Below are 23,138 nucleotides of genomic sequence, written 5' to 3' on the forward strand. Positions count from 1 at the left end.
TGTGTCCCTGTGCATTTTTCTCTTTTCACAAAATACCTGGGGTAGAAGTAACCACTTTCTGGGGAGGAAGTAAACACCTTTTTTCCCACCCTTGAAATTAACTTTGCACCACTTTCGATTATTTTAATTACTTAAGAGATATATAAAGACTGTATATTTTTCAAAAAATCACGACACTTTTTACAAAGAATAATTAAAATAGCAAAAAAAACTAAAAGCATGCATATCAAAGACATTTTTCAATAGATTTTCCCCATATTTTGACATCATGAGACTTTTTATTGAACACAGCGCCACCAATTTTTTTCGTAATCTATGAATTATAGATATTTCGCATGAAGGTCAATTTCCCGCTCTTTTACCTACTCATTTTGTGAAATTGAAATTGCCTGATTACATCTACCCCAAATGCTGTTTTCTGACCAATTATTAATTCTTTTGAAATAATGAGAATCTCAATTTCTCTAGTAAATGCATTAATATAATCCTAAAAGATGTAGGAAAGAACTGGTATTGCTACATTTCGATTATTTTACACAATTTTTAATTTCCAGGTGGAAATCCAAATGATCAAAATAATCGAAATATCAACATTTTCAGGAAAATGATTTTTATTTTTAAAGTATATTAGGATTTTATTGACCAATTTACCTGTGGACATACATCCCCATGGTATCTATAAATGCTTATGGGTTTTATCCTCTGGAGTCTTAAAATTAATTAAAAAAATCACAGTGTTTACAACTACCCCAGATTACTACTGCCCCAGTTCCCCCTATGCCATTGCAAATTTTAATTTTTAAATTAGAATGAGTCGAGATAGGCAACTACAATTGGTGCTACTTGTGTTAGTCTTATTTGTATGAAAATTTTATTTTATATATTTATTTAATCAGAAAGTTGAACAGGTACGAGTGGAGGCGCCTGGTTTATTGTACACATTGCAAATTTCATTATTAAAACTTGTTAATAGATTGTAAAAATTGACAAAACAAGTTTGAAAAATGTATTTAACTATTAAAACAAAAAATCTTTATTATTTATAATAAAATCATGATATTTTTCAATACTTAAAAGATTGTAGAGTTTGAGACTACATGGGGCCGCCAGGTATTTAAGATTTTTACCTTATTTTGATATATTTCACCAAAATTCTTATACCTAGAGACAGAGATAGACTTGAAAATCAATTGGGAAGCCTTGACATATAATTTGAGAAAAACTAGTAATTCTAATTTGCCGTAATCGTTGTTTAAATGCAAGTGGAGACGCCTGGTCATTGAGCATATTAACTTTGTTTTCCAAATTGTGTCTATAAAGAGCCAAATAAATTAATCAAATATCTTCAGAGGATGGACTGGATGTCTGTTACTGTTAGATAAAGGAATTCTGTCGAGACATAATTAAGTTGAACATAAAAATTTCACTGACACAAAGCACTAAAAATTGCGAATGCAAGTGGAGGCGCCTGGTAATTAGTGAAAAAAATCCAAATATTCTTTGTTAGGCTTGTTCAACCAAAAGATCAAATATTTCGCAGATTTTATTAATTATACCATGTCTCTAGAAAAATATGATGTTGCAGAAAAAACGCACCATAAAATAAATATCAAAGAATTACTCTTGTAACTTACACATGCGTTTCATCTTAAATTTATTATTCATTACCAATTTATCAGAAAAGAAAATTAACGATGTTCCTTCATAAAAAGAACATTGAAAAAAAACTCTGCAAAAGTTGTGTGATAAAAAATTTAATTTACTTCTAAATTGTCATAAATCACACTCTAAACTGGGTGACTTTAGAGAGCTAAAATATTTCCATTCTTGCAAACTTCAAATGTGTATGCTTCTCAATTGGGAATTTTATGTGGGGGTGTTTATGGTCAAATAAAAATTTTTAGCACTCTCGCGTGGGTGGTAAAGTTTTACCACGGTGAATTTCAGAAGCCATTTCCCTGGCTAAACTTCCGCCCGGGAATTATAGTGGTTGCAAGAGGGACAGAAATTTGAGGAGAATTTAATTAATCTGCTTGGTCTTATCGCAACATTTTGACAGGATATTGAGTCAACAATTGACAAATTTGTACCCTCGCATTGAACCTCTGGGATTTGGTACACTTAATTGAATTCTCAGTTGGTCCAATGTTGGTGAATTCCCTCTGATTTGGCCACTTTAAACTTTTTCCCCTTTTGAGAATTAAACACGCTCTTGGGGATTAAATACTCTGGAGTGGTGCTTAGAATAATATTTTTGCAGCGTGGGTGGATTCTCCTCAGCATTAGCACACTGGGGATTTTCCTAAGCACTTGCTAGTGATTTTCTCAACTGATTTTGCACAAGTTCTCATGCAGATTCCAATAGATACAAACATTACAAAACTATTGATTTATTCACTCAAGCTTCAATTTTGAACTCTCCTTATCAAAGTTTGAACCTTATAGCAAGTTATACCTTCGAAATGTAAATAATTCAGTCGATTAAATGCGAATACCTTTACATGGTAAATTAATTCTCCCAGAAGGATAATTTGCATTTCGATACATTTTCTTATTGACAACAAGGGGTTATTATCACTAATTTTGATGGTACAAATAGTGAAAAATGTACTAACAAAATTAAGAAAAAAAAATCAAATTAAGAAAAAGATTAAAGGAGGATTTGCACTGTTTTAAATCTGTACTAAAATTAAAATTATTCTTTTATTTTTTATCAATTGTTTAAAATTTAGTACACCTTTAAAGGACAGATCTTTCAGAATATTATTATTGAAAAAGTATTACACATACCCACAAACTTTCCAAATGAGTTTGTACTAAAAGGACATTTTTGTCGGAATTTTTAGAACATGTCATAGATTTAGTACAGTAAAATTATCACTATGTCACTGAAATCTGAGCTAAAAAAAAGGTTTAATAAAAAGAAGTGTTTTAAGTATCGTTTTTAATCTTTTATATATTTTTTTTTATTTTTAAGTAACGTTTTAACAGCTGCAGTACTCTACCCAGCATTTTAGTATATTCGATCAGTAAAAAACAGTGCTAAATTTTTAAAACTTTTAGTACGGATTGATAATATATATTTTATATTTAATAACACTTTCAATAAGATTAATACATAAGAGGAATTGCACTATTTTACATCAGTACTAAAATGAAAATTATTCTCTTTTTTCTCAATTGTGTAAAATTTAGTACACGTCTAAAGGACAGATCTTTCAGAATTATTTTATTAAAAAAATATTATACATACCCACAAACTCTTCAAAAGAGTTTGTACTAAAAGGACATTTTTGTCGGAATTTTTAGAACATGTCATAGATTCAGTACAGTAAAATTATCACTATGTCATTGATATTTGAGCTAAAAAAAAGGTTTAATACAGAGAAGTGTTTTAAGGCATCGTTTTTAAGCTTTGGGTTTTTAAAATTTTTAAATAACGTTTTGACAGCTGCAGTACTCTGCTCAGTATTTTCGTACATTCGATCTGTAAAAACAATGCTAAATTTTAAAGCTTTTAATACAGATTCATAGTATAGCAATTAAAAATTCTACAATTTCAATAAAATTAATATGAACCTTTATAAATTAGATTAATAAGAACAATGATATTACCCAAGTGGCAAAATGAATAATTGATAAAGTTATTTTTATCATATGGAAATAATAATGGTTTAGTTTTCCTCACGTTATGCTTTAGAAGTGAAAAATAAACTTTGCGTTACAATGACGTAATTTTTACGTTAAAAGAAGGTAATTGTTACCTTAATATTACCACATTCCCTGTGAATTCCCTAAAATATCCTTCCCTAAAAAATAGGTAACTTGTAGTCCTTGAGCTCTCCGTGAGTTCTCAGATAAATTTATAGGTGCTCAGGAATCCCTGAAAAATATATGAGTTCTCCGTAAGTTTTCTCAAAAATTTCTGAGTTTCCTGGAAATTGTATTACTTCTCCGAATTCCACGAGCTTCTCTTGAGTTTCCGGAAAAATATATGGGTTTCCCAGGTTTCCTAGAAAATATATAGATCCCCCGTAAGTTCTCTAAAAATCTATGGGTTCTCTGAAATCTCCGCAAAATTTAAAGGTTTCCTGTGATTTCCCTGAAAAATGTATGGGTCCCCGGGTTCCCTAGAAAAGGCATATATTCTGCAGGTTCTCTAAAAAAATGTATAGGTTCCCCATAAGTTCCCTAAAAATCTATGAGCTGTCTGAATTCTCTGAGTTTCTCGGGTTCCCTGAAATATTTAAGGATTCCCCGTGAGTTCCCCGGGTCCCATAGAAAAGACATAGGTTTCCCAGGATTCCCTAAAAAATGAATAGGTTCCCTGTAAGCTTTCTAAAATCTATGGATTCTCCGAATTCCCTGAGTTCCTCGAGTTCCCTGAAAAATAAATAGAATCCCCGTGACTTTCCAGTAAAGGCAGGTAACCCAGGTTACCCGGAGGTTTTCTGACAAGATTTCCTCGTGTTCCCCGAAATGATTTACTCCTTCATCTATTTGGCCAGATGTGGCGCAATTATTTCATGAAAAATGACGTGATACTTACGTAACAAGGTGGCTGACCCTTGTCTGACTAACATTTTCATGATCAAGTTTGTACACTATATAGTCAAATTTTGCTGCTTGGGTCTAGCAAGACAGACTTTTTCTCTTTCATGTTTCACGGCATATCGAGCATGAAAATCTTCTTCAAGGGTTTCAAATATGAAAAATCACGTGTAAAATAAGAAATTGTACTACTACACTCAGAAAACAGCTCTGTGGAAACGGGTCTTGATTTAGCTCTTGAAATAAGAACGGGCATTTGTGTCTTCGGTTAAAGACTATTTTACTTAAAGAAAAGCATTTATTTTAGAATACGCTTTGCCTTAAGAACGTACAGTCTTTGAATTTACATGCGTGGAAAAAATATAATTTCAAGTACTGAGTAGTTCTTAAAGCAAAACTAAATGAGCTTTGATTCCAGTATCAAATTTTCTCTGTTATATCGCGACAAAATCGACGTACGCTCACAATTAAAAAGAAAAAATTAAATTCACATTTTTTTAATGAACCACCATTACATATACTTTTTAAACTGTAACTTGTCACATTCCCTCATTTTCTACTGAAATCCAAGCGATATTGATCAAGTTTTATCCGACTCGAGACTCACATTTGGGAAGATATTTTTCCATCCGACTATCGATGAGTGAGATGCCTCTGAATATCGTGACATTTTTTTTTCACAAGACCACCTCGCAAAATTCTTTCAAATATTTCACTATATAAATTTTCAAAATAAAAAATCATATTTCCACAACACTCCAGAGACTCGAGCAAAGCTTATTAGACACAATGTTTTATTTTCCAGGAAAAAATGTTTTTCGTTTTTCGAGCTTATTTCACCTATTCTCCACATATTTCTTGTCGGCACTGTAATTTATTAAACCAAAAGACACTTCACTACCCGTAGAGGCTTCTGCCCACAATTTTAACTATAATTTCATTGAGAAAACTCTCGAAAACAATCACAACTTTGCGAATTAATTGCACTGTGAATTGTTTTGTCTGTCATTTGACAGCACTGGAAGCCACTGAAAATTTTCTAGAGAGACGGTACTCTCTCTCTCTCAAGACACGGCAGCTCTTAGTTGATCTGTTTTAGAAAACAGCTCTTGATTCTAAGCACGACATGTTTAGGTTGATTCGGGTCTTAAAATATTCTTACAGACAAGAGCTGTATTTTAGCAAGTCCCATACAAAGTTAGAACTGCCTTTTTCTGAGTGTACACAATACTTGAACTGTATCACAATCTTCTGTTTCACACCCCTTGTTTTCCAAATCCTTCAAGAAGTCACCTGGAAATTTTATACTCTGCAAAATTTGCTTTGGATCTTCCCATGTCATCGATGATTGCCTCTAATTATTCATTAAACCGGCTTTAGAAGGTTCTCCTGTGAATTTTGGGGGCAGAAGATCAATCCACGGAGGATTTGGGTGACGTCTTTTGGTGATATTCACCTTGTACAAGTCAATTAGGGAGGAGTATGTACAAAGAGTGGGACCCTGAGGAATTGCTCGAGAGGTGACAGTGAAAAATAAAGTTGATGATACCAAGTGCCAACTTCCCATTGGAAGAGTTGGAGGCAAAAAACTACGTGAGCCCATTAAAATTTGGGCGTGAATCGGGTCAATGTCAGTTGAAGAGATTTTTCACGGGATCGGTAGTTTGTTATTTGAATCTCTTGCACGTTCTCTTCTGGCTTCTATCTGGGAGAAGGAGGAGGGAATCACCAGTCGAAGAAATTGGGACAATATTTCCGTTTGAATTTGTGATAAACAGACACTTTGTGTGTATTTTTTGGCCCATCTGTTGTGCAATAATTACTCAAATGGATTCAAACGAGACTCGAGACGTTGAATCATTTTCTTAAGCTTTTTGCGCCTTGATTTTTTTTCTATTTGGAGCGCGTGTCGTGGAGCTTTTTTTGTGTCTTCAGCTCTCTCTTTGCGTCTACGACAGGTGATTTGTTGTTTGAGGGAAAATTTATAAACAAAAATAGAGACCGAGAGAGAGACGTGAACTTGAAAGACATTCAAGTGAAAGTGGAAGAGCAGACAAATTAAGGATTTTTATAGCCACACAAAATTGTGGGATGTTATGGGTAGGAATTGGAAAAGAAAATACCAGACGGGAAAAAGAACTTTTACTTTTTTTTCAGGGGCTATTAAAGAAATTGTCTAGAATAATTGTGGTATAAAGTAGTATGAAGTATGGTGTAAAGTACCCAAGAAGCATAACGACTCAATCTTACAAAATCAAATTGAAAAATAAGATAAAAAGGAAAGTGTATGATCGATTTCCCATTTTAAAGATATTTTAGTAAACCAAGTTTATTTCTTAAAACTTTTCTACTCTTTTGAACCATAAGGTTAAAATTTGGTCAGTATAGGGTCAAAATTTGGTCATTGAATAGACCAAATCTTTTAAAAATCAGTCAGCTTCATACAACAATGCTCTAAGTTGATTTGCAGATAAATCAAATACTTTTTCTCTCTCCTTGTAAAACTAACACCAGTGTTTAATAGCTCATGAAATACTGATTTGACTTTTACCATGTTTTTACCAAATTCTTACTAATTTGTTTCTTTTTGCTTCCATGTAAGAAATTTTGCAGGCTATTTTAGAATATTTTCTACCTAAAAACTTCATAAAAATTGAATAAATAAGAATTGATAAAAAATGAAATAAGTTAAAAGTGATGAATTTTCCAGAATGAACTAAAGAAAATTAAAAGTTTTGTAATAAGATATTTTCTCTTAATTTATTTTATTCCTAGGGGAAAGTACTCTCCTTTCGAACGTCCATGCCTTTGAATAATTTGAATTTCTTTCTTTTTTTTAAAGAGACTTCCACACAGTTATCAGGTAATTATCGATACCTGATGATAAGTTGTATTTATCCAGGGCTTTTGACTTTTCCTTCTTCATCGTAATTCCTTTTCCGGAATTATGGTTAAAAATTGAACAAATGATGTCAGAATGATATTAGCTAGTCTCAAGTCACACATTTCCTAAGAAAATATTGTTGTTAGGGTTGTAGACCCGAGGTAGACGAAGGAGTTAACAACTTCAAAGTTGTAGTCCTCAATCGAGAACCTTGTTTTACCGATGCTCCCCGTAGATGTTGCCGGAGTTGCTGCTGGCAAGGCCATCACGTGCATGTTTTGTCTTTATTTATCTATAGTCCCAGACTTCGTGAACCTTGCACAATCTGGACGAAGGACTCTTGTGCAGCTCTACTGCGTAGACTTATTGAGAATGACTTCTTCTCTCATGCTCACACCGGGATCACGATCACGGATCGCTTCCTCTAGTACCGGGTTGAAGAAAGCGCACGATAGTCCATCGGTCTAAACCCGTTGTTCACACGAAACTCCCGTCACAACGATCTGTTCTTATCATTTTTTTCGGGATTCCGAATTCTTCCACGGCTTCGTATAGTTTTACCCTGACTAAGGTAAAGTACCCTCTAATCGGCCGGTTTCTCTACTCGGCCAGTTGAATTATTTAACCAATTTATTAACGTTTTATAGTCAACTTCTATGAAATTTTCACTGATTTACGTTATATATAATGTAATACACCTTATAATATTAAATCGGCAAGACTATATTATAACAGATCTAAGTAAATTGAATAAATAGTCGCACTGGCCGAGTTGAGAAACCGGCCGACTACAGGGTACTTTACCTTATGCTGCCTTGAAATCAATGAAGAGATGGTGAAGTGCTTGATCATGCTCTTCCATCTTTTCCATAAACAGCCGAAGAGAAAAGATCTGAAGGGGAATTTTGTAATAGTGTGACAATGTCATATATGACAAATTTTCGTGGTAAAACAAGGGAGTATGGCAACATACAGTAGACTCTCTCTCAATCGGGCATATGGGGCAAAATGTCATCTAAATTATCGAGAGATTTGGGTGTCAAAGTAATCGTAAATTCCACAAAAAGCGCTCAATTATAAAGAATCATGATAAAATAAGAGGAACTACAGCGAATTTGAAAAAAATTGCTTAACAGTTAAACGTGAAAATTGGGAACAAAATTTTTCGCCCGATTGAAAAAGAGCCGATTGAGCGAGAGTCCATTGTAAAAGCTGAATGAGTATCGAATAGCTATTGCAAGTAGCTCTATGAAGCTTCAGGTAACTGAAATGAGTCGGATTTACAGTTAATTCTTCTGAATTTATCACATAACAAATTTTAAATGTCTGATATGACTAGTCCCCGGCGAATGGCCTCCAAAATTGAAGCCAATTTCTTACTTTTACATACAAATGCGTTTGGGATTTTTCTGCACTATTAACCGTTACACGATATATGTCAAAATTGAGGTGTTTCTTCTGTACCAGAATCTGGTCCTTGTAAAGAGGGATAAATATACTATATTTCTGTCTAAATATCTTCTTGTTCTGAGAAGTGTAAGCTGAGTTTCTGATCACTTTGTGAGTTGGCTTCAAACAGCGACAGCCCCATATATTCGCCGGGGGGTATGATTTGATTTGCCTGGAGTGAAACTACATTGGTATTGTCCAATAATGGTCTGAGCTATTCGGGCTGTTCTTGTAGGCTGTGATGTAAATGATGGTCTTACTTATTTATGACTGATATATTACCACAAGTAAATTTCTTCATTTGATAGCGTCAAAATTAGGTAAATTTTAGGTAACAAAAACTATTATTGGAACATTATGGAATAATTACGGTGTATTTTGGTTGTACTACTAACCAAGCTCACAAATATAAGTAATTATTCCATTTTTGTAAAGTTGTCATATTATTCAGTAAGCCCTGTGCTACATGGGTACAAGTACCTTTTGCCTCTGAGATACTTGTAAATTGCTTTACTTCAGGAGCATGACATTTCCTATGTTTACAATATGTTTCTAGCGAGCCGAAAAAACTTTTGAGTTTATTAGCTGTTTTCTGTCATTGTAGAATGAATTATCAAAAAATACTAATACAAAATAAAAGCCAATTTAATAACGAAGAGGCAACCGAAAACCCTAAATTAGCAAACTACGTAGTTTTGGAGATATCTCGTGAAATGTGTATGAAAACAGGGAAAAATTTACACTAAACCCGGTCGCATTTTCCAGAGCTAATATTACCCCCCCTGGTTTACTTAAAGCTTTCTACAAGACAATGAATCCAGAATATGCTACTTGGGATAGTTTTAGGTTCTGTAAATAATTTTAAAGTTGAAATCAAAAAAATAGTTCAATAAAAATAATAGTCATATGATAAACGGACAAGCTAAATTATTAATTTATGGTTGGTAACACGCAGTAAATTAATTGTGAGATGAGAAAAAAATAGTTGGATGACTAAGTAGTTGGGCTGTGGACCAAGACATTTTGCCATGTCCAAGATGAAATAAGAAATATAAAAAAGTAGAGACAGGAGGTGACTGTAAAAGTGTTAATCATAAATCAGTAAAGCATATGAAATAAATTCAGGAATATTCTTAAACATTGAGTGATAAAAAAAATACACACGAGTGTGGATAAAAAAAATGGTAAAATTTTCCGGGAAATTGTGACGTGAATTCTGAGAAATAATATAAGTTTTTCATCACCAAACACTCCGCAGACAAGCTGGGGTCTATTTTCGCCAGAGTGCGAATTCAACTTGGGGACAAAGGGACTCCTGGCCAACAACAACAGTTTCTACCACCCACACCCAATCTGTCACTCTTATCGCACCGATACAAATTCTAAAATTAAATTCACCTCCTCCAGTCGATGTTATTAAATGATGATGAAATTGATTTTCTCCATTAGCCCCAATTGTCAGAATAATGCCTCTCATACATCCCGTCCCCATCAGGTGAAAATCCCATCGCGAGCACTTTGACTCTCTCTGGGGAATATATTCCAATATCACAAATTTTCTAAATGGCAAATTGCTTGTCTGGGTGTTAGAGAGGAAATTGGCAGTGAAAAGTCCCAAGAGAAGTCAAAATAACTTCCTCCTGAATTAACACTCATTGCCTCAGACACACATTGATCTGAAGTAATTTATTTTTTCCCGTGGAAAAATCCTCGAAGGTGCCACAAAAATTGCGCCACAATTTCACTAATTCACACCCATTTAGCAGCAAAGGAAGTCAATCTGGTAAATGGTACGAAGGGAAACAGGTGGAAAGCAGTTTGGATCTGGTTCAGCATTATTGCAAAATATTTTTCTAATATTTCCCCTAGGATTTCACAGTGGAAATGTAATTAAAGATTATTATTTTGAGAGCTTAATGCGATTAATTGATGCTAAATTATAGACCTATTAGGGGAAGGTAGGGCTATTTTGAGTTAAGGGTTGCCTGCATGATAAACGCTTCTTCGAATATTTACAAAGAAATCTGGATTTTACCATAATTTAATTTAGATAGAAATTACATTCTGTTAAAGCCCAGTTTCTTTTAAAAATGTGCTAAAAATGTATATCACTGTATCCGCATCGTTCAAAATAGCCCCACCTGTTTGAGCAAATATTTTCAAAATAAGACAAAAATGTAGTACACCTTTTTTATTACATCCCAAAATTAAAATTGTAGTTCTCCTGTCATTATAAAAGACTCAAAAGGACTAATGCAAAGCAAAAATGTACATGGATAATGCTTTTTCGCAAGTTGGTTTAGCACAGTCCTGTGCTAAAAAAGTTTTCATAAATATTCTGAATTCCTCTTTTTATTGTAATACAGATCAAGAGAGTATTTTCTTTGAAAATTAAAATAAATCAGTAAAGAATATGGGTAGAATAGAATAATACACAGCAAAAATAAAAAAATAAAGGAATTTATTTAGCACAGTCCTGCTTCGAAAATTTTTCAAATTATTCTTAATTCCTCTTTTTATGCAGATAAAGAGAGTATTTACTTTGCAGATTATAAGAAAACAATTACAAAACATGTAAAATAGAATAATACATAGCAAAAACATACGAAAAACATTTTTTCAGGGATTCATTTTGTACAGTACTGTGCTAAAAAAAATCTATATTATTCTGAAATCCTCTTCTTAATATGATACATGTCAAGAGAGTATTTTCTTTGAAGATTGTAAGAAAACATTTTCAAAAATGTTTAGAATAGAATAACACCAAGCAAAAATATAAGAAAATTATTTTTTGAAGAATTAATTTAGTGCAGTCCTGTTCTAAAAACCTCGTATATTATTCTGAAATCCTCCTTTTTATAGGTCAAGACAGAAATTTTCCTTGCAGAAGGTATTCTAAAAAATGAGTAGAACAGAATAATGCATAGGCAAAAATATAAGAAAAATAATTGTTTTTTTTTCAGTAATTTATTTAGTACAGTCCTGTCCTGAAAAATTTTCATATTGTAATGAAAACCTCTTTTTATTATGTTACATGCCATGAAAGTATTTTCGTTGAAGATTAAAAGAAAATTTAAAAAAAAATGTGAAGGGCAGAATAATAGCATAAATATAAGAAAAATAATGTTTTTTTTCATAAATGGATTTAGTACAGTTTGTGCTAACAGTTTTTTATGTTATTCCGAGTTCTTCTTTTTATCATGATACAGATCAAGAGACCATTTTCTCTGAAGATTGTAAGAAAACATTTTTAAAAAAATGTATAGAACAGAATAATATAGATCAAAAATATATATATTTTCAGGAATTAATTTAGTACAGTCTTGTGCTAAAAGCTTTTCAAATAATTTTAATTAATTTCTTTGAAGATTGCAATAGAACAGGCAATCAGTATGTGATGAATACTAAATTAAATTCATATTTTTTCTATAAAATTTTTGTATTTAAAATTTCAATGTGATAGCTCCATAATTTAAAAGAGAATTACATGAAAGTTCTCTTACAGTATTCTTTATTGTATAAAGTCCATTTTTAATGAGTACATATTAGAACTCTTCTCGTGTCTTTATATTCTTGCCAAAATTTGCCATAGTTTTCATTTCGTAATTTTCAAAACAACAAGCTTAATAATAAAAAGAATTAATTGCTGTTTTTGTTGGGTAGAAAATAAGAATGTTAAAAATTTAAAAAATATAATGATGCTGCGGTTTCTCTTTATAGCCAGATATATAAGAAGTTAAAAGCATCTAAATCTATAAAATGATAATCTGAACCACTAAATGAATAATTGTTTCTTTGTTTTTCTTCGAAAAACCAGAAAACAGCTTGAGACAGGTTTCCGGATTAGAATTAAATTTTATTTTTCATAAAAATTGTAAAAATTGCAAATAAAATTGTTAGTTGAATGACGTAGGGGAATGTAGGCATGGTTCGCACATAGAGAACCTGATCAAACGATGCGAAATTTCTCATTGTTTGCAAAAAGCTGACTTACCATTTTTCATCTCGTTTCATGATCTTAATAATTAACTCATGGCTAAGAAATGACGAACTATTTGCAAACAAAGAGAAAATTTGCGTTGTTTGAAGGTTCACTCTGTGCGAACCATGCCGATATTCTCCTACTATAAATTTATTGTGTTGTAAAATTATTGGCAGTTTGATATGTACATTCGATGATATGTACATTAAGATGGAGACGCCTGGTGAAAGCTTCAACAATTGTTGAAATGTTACGTTTCTTTGAAGAAATATCCATGAAGACTAATTTAAAGGCATTTAGAGGGAAAACTATCGCAAAACACGAAAAATCTTACTTGATAATTTTACCAAATTTACAAAGTATTCTTAGAAATTCCTCACTGAAAAATTTATAACTCCTCAATATTTCCAAATGGCATTAACTGCAGTCTTTCATCAAATGTATTGAATTTTGAGAAAATTCCTGAGACAACTGTTGACATAAATGCAACAATATAAGTGGCTCGTGTAGCAAAATTTAGCCATGTGTCCCCAAAAAATTTGCTGATATTTTGTCCATTTAGGTGACAAAAGACACACACAAATCTCTGGCTAAGCTCCATGCCAAATGATCACGAGGAGCAAAAATAAAGTGAATAAGAAGTAAAAAAGATCATGGGGAGTCTAATTCTGGATTGGGACGATGTGTGTGAGACACAGATTTTCCGTAAATAAATTGATAAATGTCAAGGTTCCTCTCCATGAATTTTCCTGGCACAATGGCCCTGTTAATTGCTTCTTGTCTGCATTCTCAAGTCACGCGTGACATTTCCCAGATTGTAGGCACTTTTCCCCGAGGGCTTGGGAAAAGCCCCAAATGAGCCAGATGAGGCTTTAGAAAGAAAGATGTACCTCCTCGCTTTTGGCTCAACTTTTGGGATGAATTATGGGAAATTGGCGCCAATTGATTTTTGGCAACGTGACATAAAATACAAAAAGTTTTATAAATACATACAAAATACAACTTGATGTATGGAAATTCACGTAAGATACAGTAATAAGTCGTCCCAACAAGAATTTTTCGACAAAAAAGAAAAAAAACCGAGACAGTGAATAAACAATGAGGGAAAACGGAAAAGTAGTTGATGGAAGAACAAAAAGCAGCAATTGATTTACACCAAATGGAAGTAATTTTCTCACAAGTGCCCCATCTTTCCATCATCAAAGTGCGTTGAGTGAAATATTTTGCGTGAGAAAAATAATAAACACATTTCCCAAGAGACACAATGAGGCATCCATTGATTCGCACCATCATCAATCATCAATCACCGAAATATCCAATCAAACACCATTCACTATCAACAGGTTCATTTTCCCGTGGCTTGTTGGTGGAACAAGAAAAGATTTATATTAATTTTTCTATTTTTCCACCAACACTCAAATGGTTTTTCCACCACTTTTGGCTTCTTTTTTCCCCGCAAAACTTCCCTCAATTTAACCATTTGATGAGGCAATTTTCCATGGCTTATCAATCTCAAGAGAAAGTTTCCATTCGATCGGAAAACACATAAATTTTCCTCTTGAGATACTGTTGAGAATAATCTTGCTGGGAAAGAAGAAAACACTTTACCAGGGCGGCTGTTTAGATACCAAGAGAAGCCATAAGAAGTGTTTGGCGATAAAGAGGTCAAAAATGGGTGAAGAAAGGGTCAAAAGTCTCATTATTAGGACAAAACAAACGGATCCCATTTAAACAGAGCGTATTCTGGCTTATGCTCCAGTTATGTAGTGGATTATCTTGGAAAATTTCCTTTTGTGGTTGCATCCTGAGATAAAATCTCCTTTAGCATTTGCCATAATCCCCCGAATATGTCTTGGCTAAAATAGAAAACTGGAAAACTCAAGAAATATTTTGCTTTAAAAATTTATAGGATTATAGAGAGGAGAGTTTCAAAAAAAAAAAAAATAATATTAAAATAGTTAATGAGAATTACTAATTGCGACACAAAATATTTTCAAAATATTTCTTTGAATGCACTAAACTTTCGAACAACGCTCATTTCTCAAGATAAAACAGCTAATCCTGAACAGATTTTCGAAAATATTTCAAAAATTATTTTTTTCAGAAAGGATACGCCAGACGATTAATTACAATAAGATTTCAGAATAATATGGATTTTTAGCACAAGACTGTACAAAGTGATACAAAATGAATTCCTGAAAAAAAAAATGTTTTTTGTCCATTTTTGGTATGTATTAATCTACCCTACACGTTCTTTAAATGTTTCGTTATAATCTATAAAGAAAATACTCTCTTGATCTGCATGATCTGCATAAAAAGAGGAATTCGGAAGAATCTGAAAACTTTGGGACAGGACTGTGCTAAATAAATTCCTGAAAAGATATGTATTTCTTTTATTTTTGCTGTGTAAATTATATCACGATAAGGCTCGATTTTATTTAAAAATATGTTAAAAAAATCCCAATTTCAAAGGTACCCCACTTCCCCCTACTTATTAAAAAAAGACTTTTCAATATAGATTTCTGTAAGAGAACTTTCATCTAATTCTCTTTTAAATTATGATGCTATCACATTGAAAATTTAACTACAAGAATTTTATAGAAAAATATGAATTTATAAATTAATTTAGTACTAATCACTTGCTGACTTCCTGTTGTGTTGCAATCTTCAAAGAAATTACTTAAAATTATTTGAAAAATTTTTAGCACAAGACTGTACTAAATTAATTCCCAAAAATATACATTTTTATTTTTGCTGTGTAATATTCTTTTCTACACATTTTTTAATTTTTTTTTCTAATGTACAAACAGATTATGTATACTACAAGCAGATTATGAAAATTTTGGTTCTATAATCCTTTACTGAGAGAATTAAGAAGATTAAACTATATTAAAAAGAGGTTGCTTCTTGTGCTAAATTCTATCAACAAATATTGCTGTTATTTTTCAAAATCTTATGATGATAAAAGGAAAAACTAAGAATATAAATTTTTTTTAGCACAAAACTGTACTAAATCCATTCCTGGCAAAAAACACCTTTCTTGTATTCCAATTCCAAAGTAACTTTTTTTTACTCCTCGGATGTAACCAAGAACATGCTCAATCTATTTTTTTAATACATGTGTTCTGATAATTCTTTCGTTTTTAGTACAAGCAGAAAAACAAAAACAACAAATTCAATTTAAAATATTGTGAGCAAATTACACTCAAATCATCCAGTTTTTTCTCAGTGGAGACAGGAAAACTTCCTGCCTCCACCTAGAATCGAACTGGAGACCTCTCGTTAACTAGACGAATGCTCTACCAATTGAACTATTAGAAGCCACATGCTCTGCTTGACATGCTACACAACCTTAACCAATTGCATTGTGCACTGCAATCGCTTACTCTCGGGGTTGCAAAATTTGGAAACAATGTGGTGCGTACAATTGAGCCGGAAACTCATGGTGTCCATGAATTTTTGGATTATTGTGAGAATTTTACGAACTTTAGTTCAATGAATTTAAAATATTTCCTCAATTTACTGAATCATTTTAGAGAAATGATGACATGAACCAAAATAGAGAAAATTCGATAATGCAGAAGCTCTTGAGAACAGTAAAGTGCAAAAAAAAACATGTTCACTTTTCTTTGGAATACACCATAATTAATTATGTAAATCTCGCGAATATTGGGAGCATTGACTAAAGCAGGCCTGAGCTAAAGGAAAAGCCGAATGAATTTGGTGGTGCCTGTTGGCATTCTTCGAAATGCCGCGAACATTCACGTAGAGAAAATGAGAGGTTTTTTAATGTGAAAATTGTTTAATTCCTTAGATTTAAGTCATTTTCACAAGAAAATCCTTTTAATAATTTAGTTGAATACAGTTATTTGGGTTAATTGTGAATAATTGTCGATATTGCAACAAAAACATTGGGATGAAATTTTGAGCTGGAAGGCTCATATTCTTTTGAGCTGTCCCAAAATTCAGGATAGGTTTGAGGAAAACCCTTTTGTACAACACTATTTTGGTCAATAAGGAATGCAAAAGTACATATTACAAGAAGGGACACGGCCTGTTAATAAGGATAAAGTGAGATATTTGTGTCTCTATCTCTCTCTCTCGCAGTTGAATTGCTCGCGATTTAAGAACTTTTCATTTGAAGTTATATTTGCATTTAATTTCTTTGTATTTCTGCAAGATTCAAGTAAAAGGGTGTGTAGTGAACAGCTATCCGTCTTCTGACAAAGATATCAAGAAGACAATTTCTGAGTTGAGTTTTTATGTCTATTATGTCTTTTTGGCGCAAAAATATTTATCATGGCACCGTGAATAAGCGGGATTAGTATTACCAGTATGGCTATCTGTAATTTCCATTAAAATTATCAACACAAAATTTCCGATATTACACGACTTTTAACGAGCACAGGTCTGGACTAAAGCATTCCAATTCCATTGCTTAGTAAACAAAAAAAGGGATTTCTTTGTGAATCTTGGTGATTTATGTGCCTCTCAAATTCAGCAAGTTCAGTATTTTTCCACAAGAAATCGGTCTTAGTTTAAAATTTCTTCTATTCAGCATTTCAAAAACTTGGTGATTTATATCCATGCAGATACATTATGTATTTATTGTATATGAAACTATCACAAAGACGAGGAATATTCTCATGAGACTGTCTGACTCAAGTGACATGTGAAAATACTCAGAAATCTCACAGAGATATTCTATGACTCTCCCCTGTCAACCTCTTGACCCTTTTAGGCGTCTCGGCGCACTGATGGGAAGGCTAAAAGAGAAGCCAAAAGAAATGGATAACGAGGCATTGGAGACGTGTGGTATAAATTATCACATGAAGTGGCGTAAATCAGGTGTTGGTGACCATGACGCAGAAGACATTAAAAATGAATGATAAAAAGGCTGCATTGCGATAAAAAGGCGAGTTTTTTCTGCGTGATATTGAAAATCACGTTAAAAAGAAAAATGATTTAGAGCATCCACCAGGCGTCTCCATCTCGAGCGTTGGTGGACTCTTCATATTTTTACTTCCTCCTCTTCGACTCTATTTTTCCTCCCGGGCCTCTTTTTTTTTTGTTGCTCCTTCTCGTCTGTTTCTGACCAGTCAAACACGCACATCATATTAGTAATTATTTATCTACGCAAATAAAATGTGAGAATATAAATAAAAGATTTGTTTTTTTTCTGACTTGGGAGGAGTTTTGTATTATAAGACATTTTCTCTATGACTGAAACTCTTTCTGACACTCATGATCATTCCTCCAACATCTCATAAACTTTTTCATCAGTATAATATTTATAATTAAGCAAAGATTATTTCGTGGGAAAAGCCGCCAAATGGGAATTGATGATGTGGGTGGAGAAAATTTGGGAAATACCTTCTTGAGAACATATTTGAAGAATTTCTGGAGTAATTTTTGGCATCGCACTCCATCTAAATCACAATTGAAATCATCTTTGGAATGTTCGCTGATTGAGGAAGAAAATGAGATGTGCCTTATGGTTAATCAGCATAAACACATAAATTGTGTGTTTCAGCTTCATTTTTCAATCAATTTCCATCGAGGAATTGGATGATTTTTTTTGCATGAGAAAGTACTCAAAGTTGAATGGTAAATTCAGTAAGATTAAATTTTTGTTTCATGGCCCAGGGGCTGGATATGTAAATTAGATAAATTGAAGAAAATTTGGTACTTATCCTCCTTTGGTTCTTTTTATTGAATTTGAAAGAGCAGATCTTTAAATATAAAAGCTTTGTGTAAATCTCAATTTGCAACATGAAACAGGAATGAAGAATTACATTTTGAAGGTTTAGAAAGTCTTTTAAAATAAAATCTTACAAAGTCTTTATCTGTCAATTTGTTATTATTAAATATCTCGAGAAGAGATTAAATGGGATGGTAGAAACATGAAAAATAAAAGTACCCAAGAAGCAAAATAGGTGTCTTATAGAACCAAGTGTTAGACAAGTTTTTTAGTGAACCTTTAATAGACTTAAAGTGAAAATTTTCCGTTGAAATTCCTATAGAAGCCTTTAAGATCCTTAAGAGTGCGCCACTTTACTTATAGTAATCTCAGTGATGGAAGCAAGAGCGTTATAAGTAAATAAATAGATTTTTGGTTCTATAGTGCCTTACTTAGGGAATTCTACAAGACTATTTTAAGAAAAAATTGCTGCTTGGGTATACTAGTTACTATAAGTGATCTTATCTCAAAAACTACTTATCCCATGTATTAATCTAAACAAGATACTTCTTAATAACTTTAGCAATTACTCTAAGAAACATGCTAAAACTCAATAGAGATGACGGTTATTTTTAACAAAAATCTATTAAAGATTTTGCACATTTCTTCTAAATAACTGCAAACAAAAACTCTATATTCTGGTTAATTGGGATTTTTCTCTCTTCAAAATGTAACGATTTTTTTTTTAATTTAGAGGAAGTGGAGCTACTTTGAAAATAATATTTCTTGCATATTTCTAAAGCTGGCTATACACTAGACAAAATTTATTGCAATATTTCTTTTCAATATCCAATATTGACAAGGATTGCCTACACATTGCAAAGATTTTTTGACATAAAAGTTTTAATATTGAAGAAAACTGTCCAGTGTGTATTGAATTATTGCAATATTTGTTTCAATATGGAGCATTTTTTTCAATATTTCCTTTCATTAATTTGAATGGCAACACACTAGGCCAAATAATGTCAATAAAAATTTTCAAAGTCACATTGAAATGAAATTTGAAAGAAATTCTAAATTCAATTCTTCAATATTTTTTAACTCTTTCCGGACCGCAGCATATGCTGCAAGCCAATTTCACCATTTTTTAATCAAAAATATCTAAGCTCAGGAATTAATTGAGGTTCTACAAAAAAAATATCTTACATTTGGACATCCTTATAGTTTGTAATCATCCACAAGAATCGGATTTTTATCAGTTCTGAATAATTAAAAAACATTGTTTTTCATAGAATATTCATATGTTTCTTTGGGTACTCAGAGTCCCAAAAGAGACGAAAGAGTTAATGATCAGGAATCTTTGAATCTTTGATCAAAACCCAAGTCAGGACACATCTCTTCCTGCTTCCTCCAGAAAATCCCAGATTCTCGGAAATTCGCTGTACTTTGTTAAATCTTCCCAAGAACCCAGCTTGGTTACCAGTGATCACCTGCTTACTTCAGGAAATCACAGTTCCTCTGAAATTATGTTGGTCGAATACACCCAAGATACCCAAGTTGGTCAGAGAATTTCTCCTGGTTCCTCCAGAAAATCACAGATCTTCTGGGATGTTCTTCACTATTTTGTCAAGAACAACCAAGATACCCATGTTGGTCAGAGGATTTCTCCTGGTTTCTCCAGAAAATCACAGAAAGTCTCAGAAGATCTGTGATTTCTGGAGGAATCAGAAGAAATCTTCTGATCAACTTTGGTATTTTGGGTTTTCTTTACAAAATACAAGAGAAAATTCCAGAAGATCTATGATTTCCTAAAGGAACCAGGGGACATCTTCCAACCAACTTGGGTATTCCGGACGTACTTGATAAAAAATACAACAAAATCCCAGAAGATCTGGGAAAATCTGGGAAAAGTCCTGACCAAGACAGGTTTCTGGGAACAATTGAGCAAGATATAGAACGGAATTTCTGATCCTATCTATGATAATGTTCTCAGATCTGTTCACAAACATGCTAATTTCGAGAGTTTTTCTATGTTTGAAAGGAACTGAATCTCTGACTAGAATGGTATCTTAATAAGTTGTAATTTTGAAGTTTCAATATTGAAGTCAATTTATTGAGTGTGTAGGCAAATATTGAAATATTGGATTCAATATTCGCTTCAATATTGAAGTTTTATTTCAATGTCACTTTGAAATGTTATTATTGCAATAATTACCCTAGTGTGTAGACAGCTTTAGTTTTCAACCAATTTAGTTGAATTTGGATTTTTTGGATAGGTATTGTAATTTTGAAGCCGGCTGAATTGATCTTTAAGCATTTTTATGCAAAATCCGCGGTATAATCACTTTCAAATTGCATCAAAGGATTTTGAAAAACTAAAAGTCCTGTTATAAAACAACTTATTTCGCTTCTTGGGTGAGTATGTCTAAAAGGAGACATACCTGATCCCACTTCTGACTTTGTGGCAGCCTTCAGACTAGAGGTTCACCCAGTTCCAGAAGACATAAAAGTCCTAAATAGTAACCAATCTCATTGGATTTTCAGAGTCAAATCAATCATTAGTTCTTGCCCTGAGTCTATTTTTCCAAAAACAAAACCCGGATGCATTAGAAATTAAAGAAGTTAAGTAATATGGCTAAGCTAAACCTTAAGTCCGAAGCTTGTATCATAGTAATAAAGATTTTTTGACTACAAATTTTGAATTTGTCTATCAGGATTCAAACTGGTAGTTATTGGAACTACAGTGTTCCTTAAAATTAAATTAAAAGAAAAACAACTCTTTAAGAAATTAGTAAAAACAGAAAAAAATGGAAAAAATCAATATGTAGGAAAATTTTACAGTAGACTCTCTCTCAATTGGGCATTTGGGGCAAAATGTCATCCAGTTTATCGATAGATTTGGGCGTCAAAGCCTTTGTAAATTCCACAAAAAGCGCTCAATTATGAATAATCACAATAAAATAGGAAGAACTACAGCGAATTTGAGCAAATTAGCTTCATAACTAAACGTGAAAACTGTCAACAAAATTTTTCGCCCGATTGAGCGAGAGTCTACTGTAAATGTTCAGCGCTACAATAACTTTTTCTGCAAACCTCCAACAAATTCCTTTATTCAAACGATTCATACATAAAATGAATCACAGTTGATTTGATCTGGAAATCGTTGGGAAATTGTCTTCATTGGCTCTCACACTTTCGTGGAAAACCCAAAGTGTCTCAGTAAATTAAGTGGAAATTAATTGAGTGCTAATGAGGCTGGTGAGAGTAGCAAAAACAAGACATGTCTCTCACGATGATTTTCTTCTAAATAGAATTTGATGATCTTGTTTGGTGGCAAAAGTTTTTCCTTGGCACTTTTATGGGACATGTCTCGACACTTTCCCAGACATCCTATAAAATCACGCGCCACTTAATATCTCCTTCCACACAGAAAAGGTGACTCAAGAATTTTCTGCTAAAGTCTCACGCACCTCCTTGGTTTGTCCTTGCAGATTCCTACCACAAACTTCCGCCACCCATCATGAAACTGTCCGAGAGCAAGTCCGAGGCGGCAATTATGCAGCGGAGAAACAGTGTCATGTATAGAGATTCAACGGCGAGTTCGGCGGCACAAGCCACCGGAGGAGTACTACATAGGATCCCGGACATCAATGTGCCGATGATGAAGATCTCAGATGAATATGACATTGAGAAGACCATCTCGGAGGGATGTTTCGCCAAGATCTTCCTCACAAACCACCGACCCACCAATACAACTGTTGTACTAAAGGCCTGCCATGTGGAACTCATGACGCTCAAAGACTTCATCCGCGAGTACCACTACACCTACCAACTCTCACATCATCCTAACATTCTCAGCTGCTATCAGGTAAGAATACTTGAGCTTTCTTGAAGAAGTTTAAACAGACTAAAGGGCAATTACATAAGGAATTCTGAAGAAAAAGTTTAGTACAGAATATTCTTTAGTACAACATGATTAACACTAGAATTTAATCTTAATTAACTATCAAACGGGACTACATTATTTCAGTAAATGTTCACTTCACAGATCCGAAGTTTAGTACAGAATAATTTTAGTACAGAACGAAGTAAACATTTTTATTGAAGAACGTAAATAGATAGATAGATAGATAGATAGATATTGTCATCAATACTTTTGGGGATTGCGATACATTGCAAATGTCTTTCTGCGGCCACTGCCGTCTGAGTGTTGGTTACCAACCTACTTCGGAGTGAAAACGGTGGAAAGCTCCTTCTCAGGTTGTATATGCCAACCTGAGAAGGTTGGCATATACTGAAAATGAATGAGAAAAATGAAGAATTTCATTTCATACTGACAATTTTAATTATTAATCTTGGAATCTAAAATTAGCACAGAGTACTTAAAATTATAAATAAAAAATTGTACTAAAAATTTTGTTTTTGATTAAAATTTCTACTGCAGGTAACATGGGTCATTTATAAAATGTTTTGGCGTTTCAACTCTCAAATTTTTAGAACTTAGTTTAATTGTAATAGATTTTTCTTTTAATTTGTGTAAATTTTAGTACAGAATTTTTCTTACTTCTGTAAAATACAACTAACTTACCGCT

At 32.9% G+C, this 23,138-nt stretch overlaps 1 protein-coding gene across 1 annotated transcript in view; it reads left to right on the plus strand.

Annotated features, from left to right (window-relative positions):
* LOC129806152 (serine/threonine-protein kinase meng-po) overlaps window positions 1-23,138 on the plus strand; it is a 45,346-nt gene that overhangs the window by 17,804 nt on the left and 4,404 nt on the right. The window contains exon 2 of the mRNA XM_055854528.1: window positions 22,038-22,414. Within this exon, the coding sequence (XP_055710503.1) occupies window positions 22,038-22,414 (377 nt within the window). The remainder of the gene's footprint in view (window positions 1-22,037; window positions 22,415-23,138) is intronic.

The sequence above is a fragment of the Phlebotomus papatasi genome, chromosome 3, assembly GCF_024763615.1.
Source record: "Phlebotomus papatasi isolate M1 chromosome 3, Ppap_2.1, whole genome shotgun sequence".
Classification (NCBI taxonomy): domain Eukaryota; kingdom Metazoa; phylum Arthropoda; class Insecta; order Diptera; family Psychodidae; genus Phlebotomus; species Phlebotomus papatasi.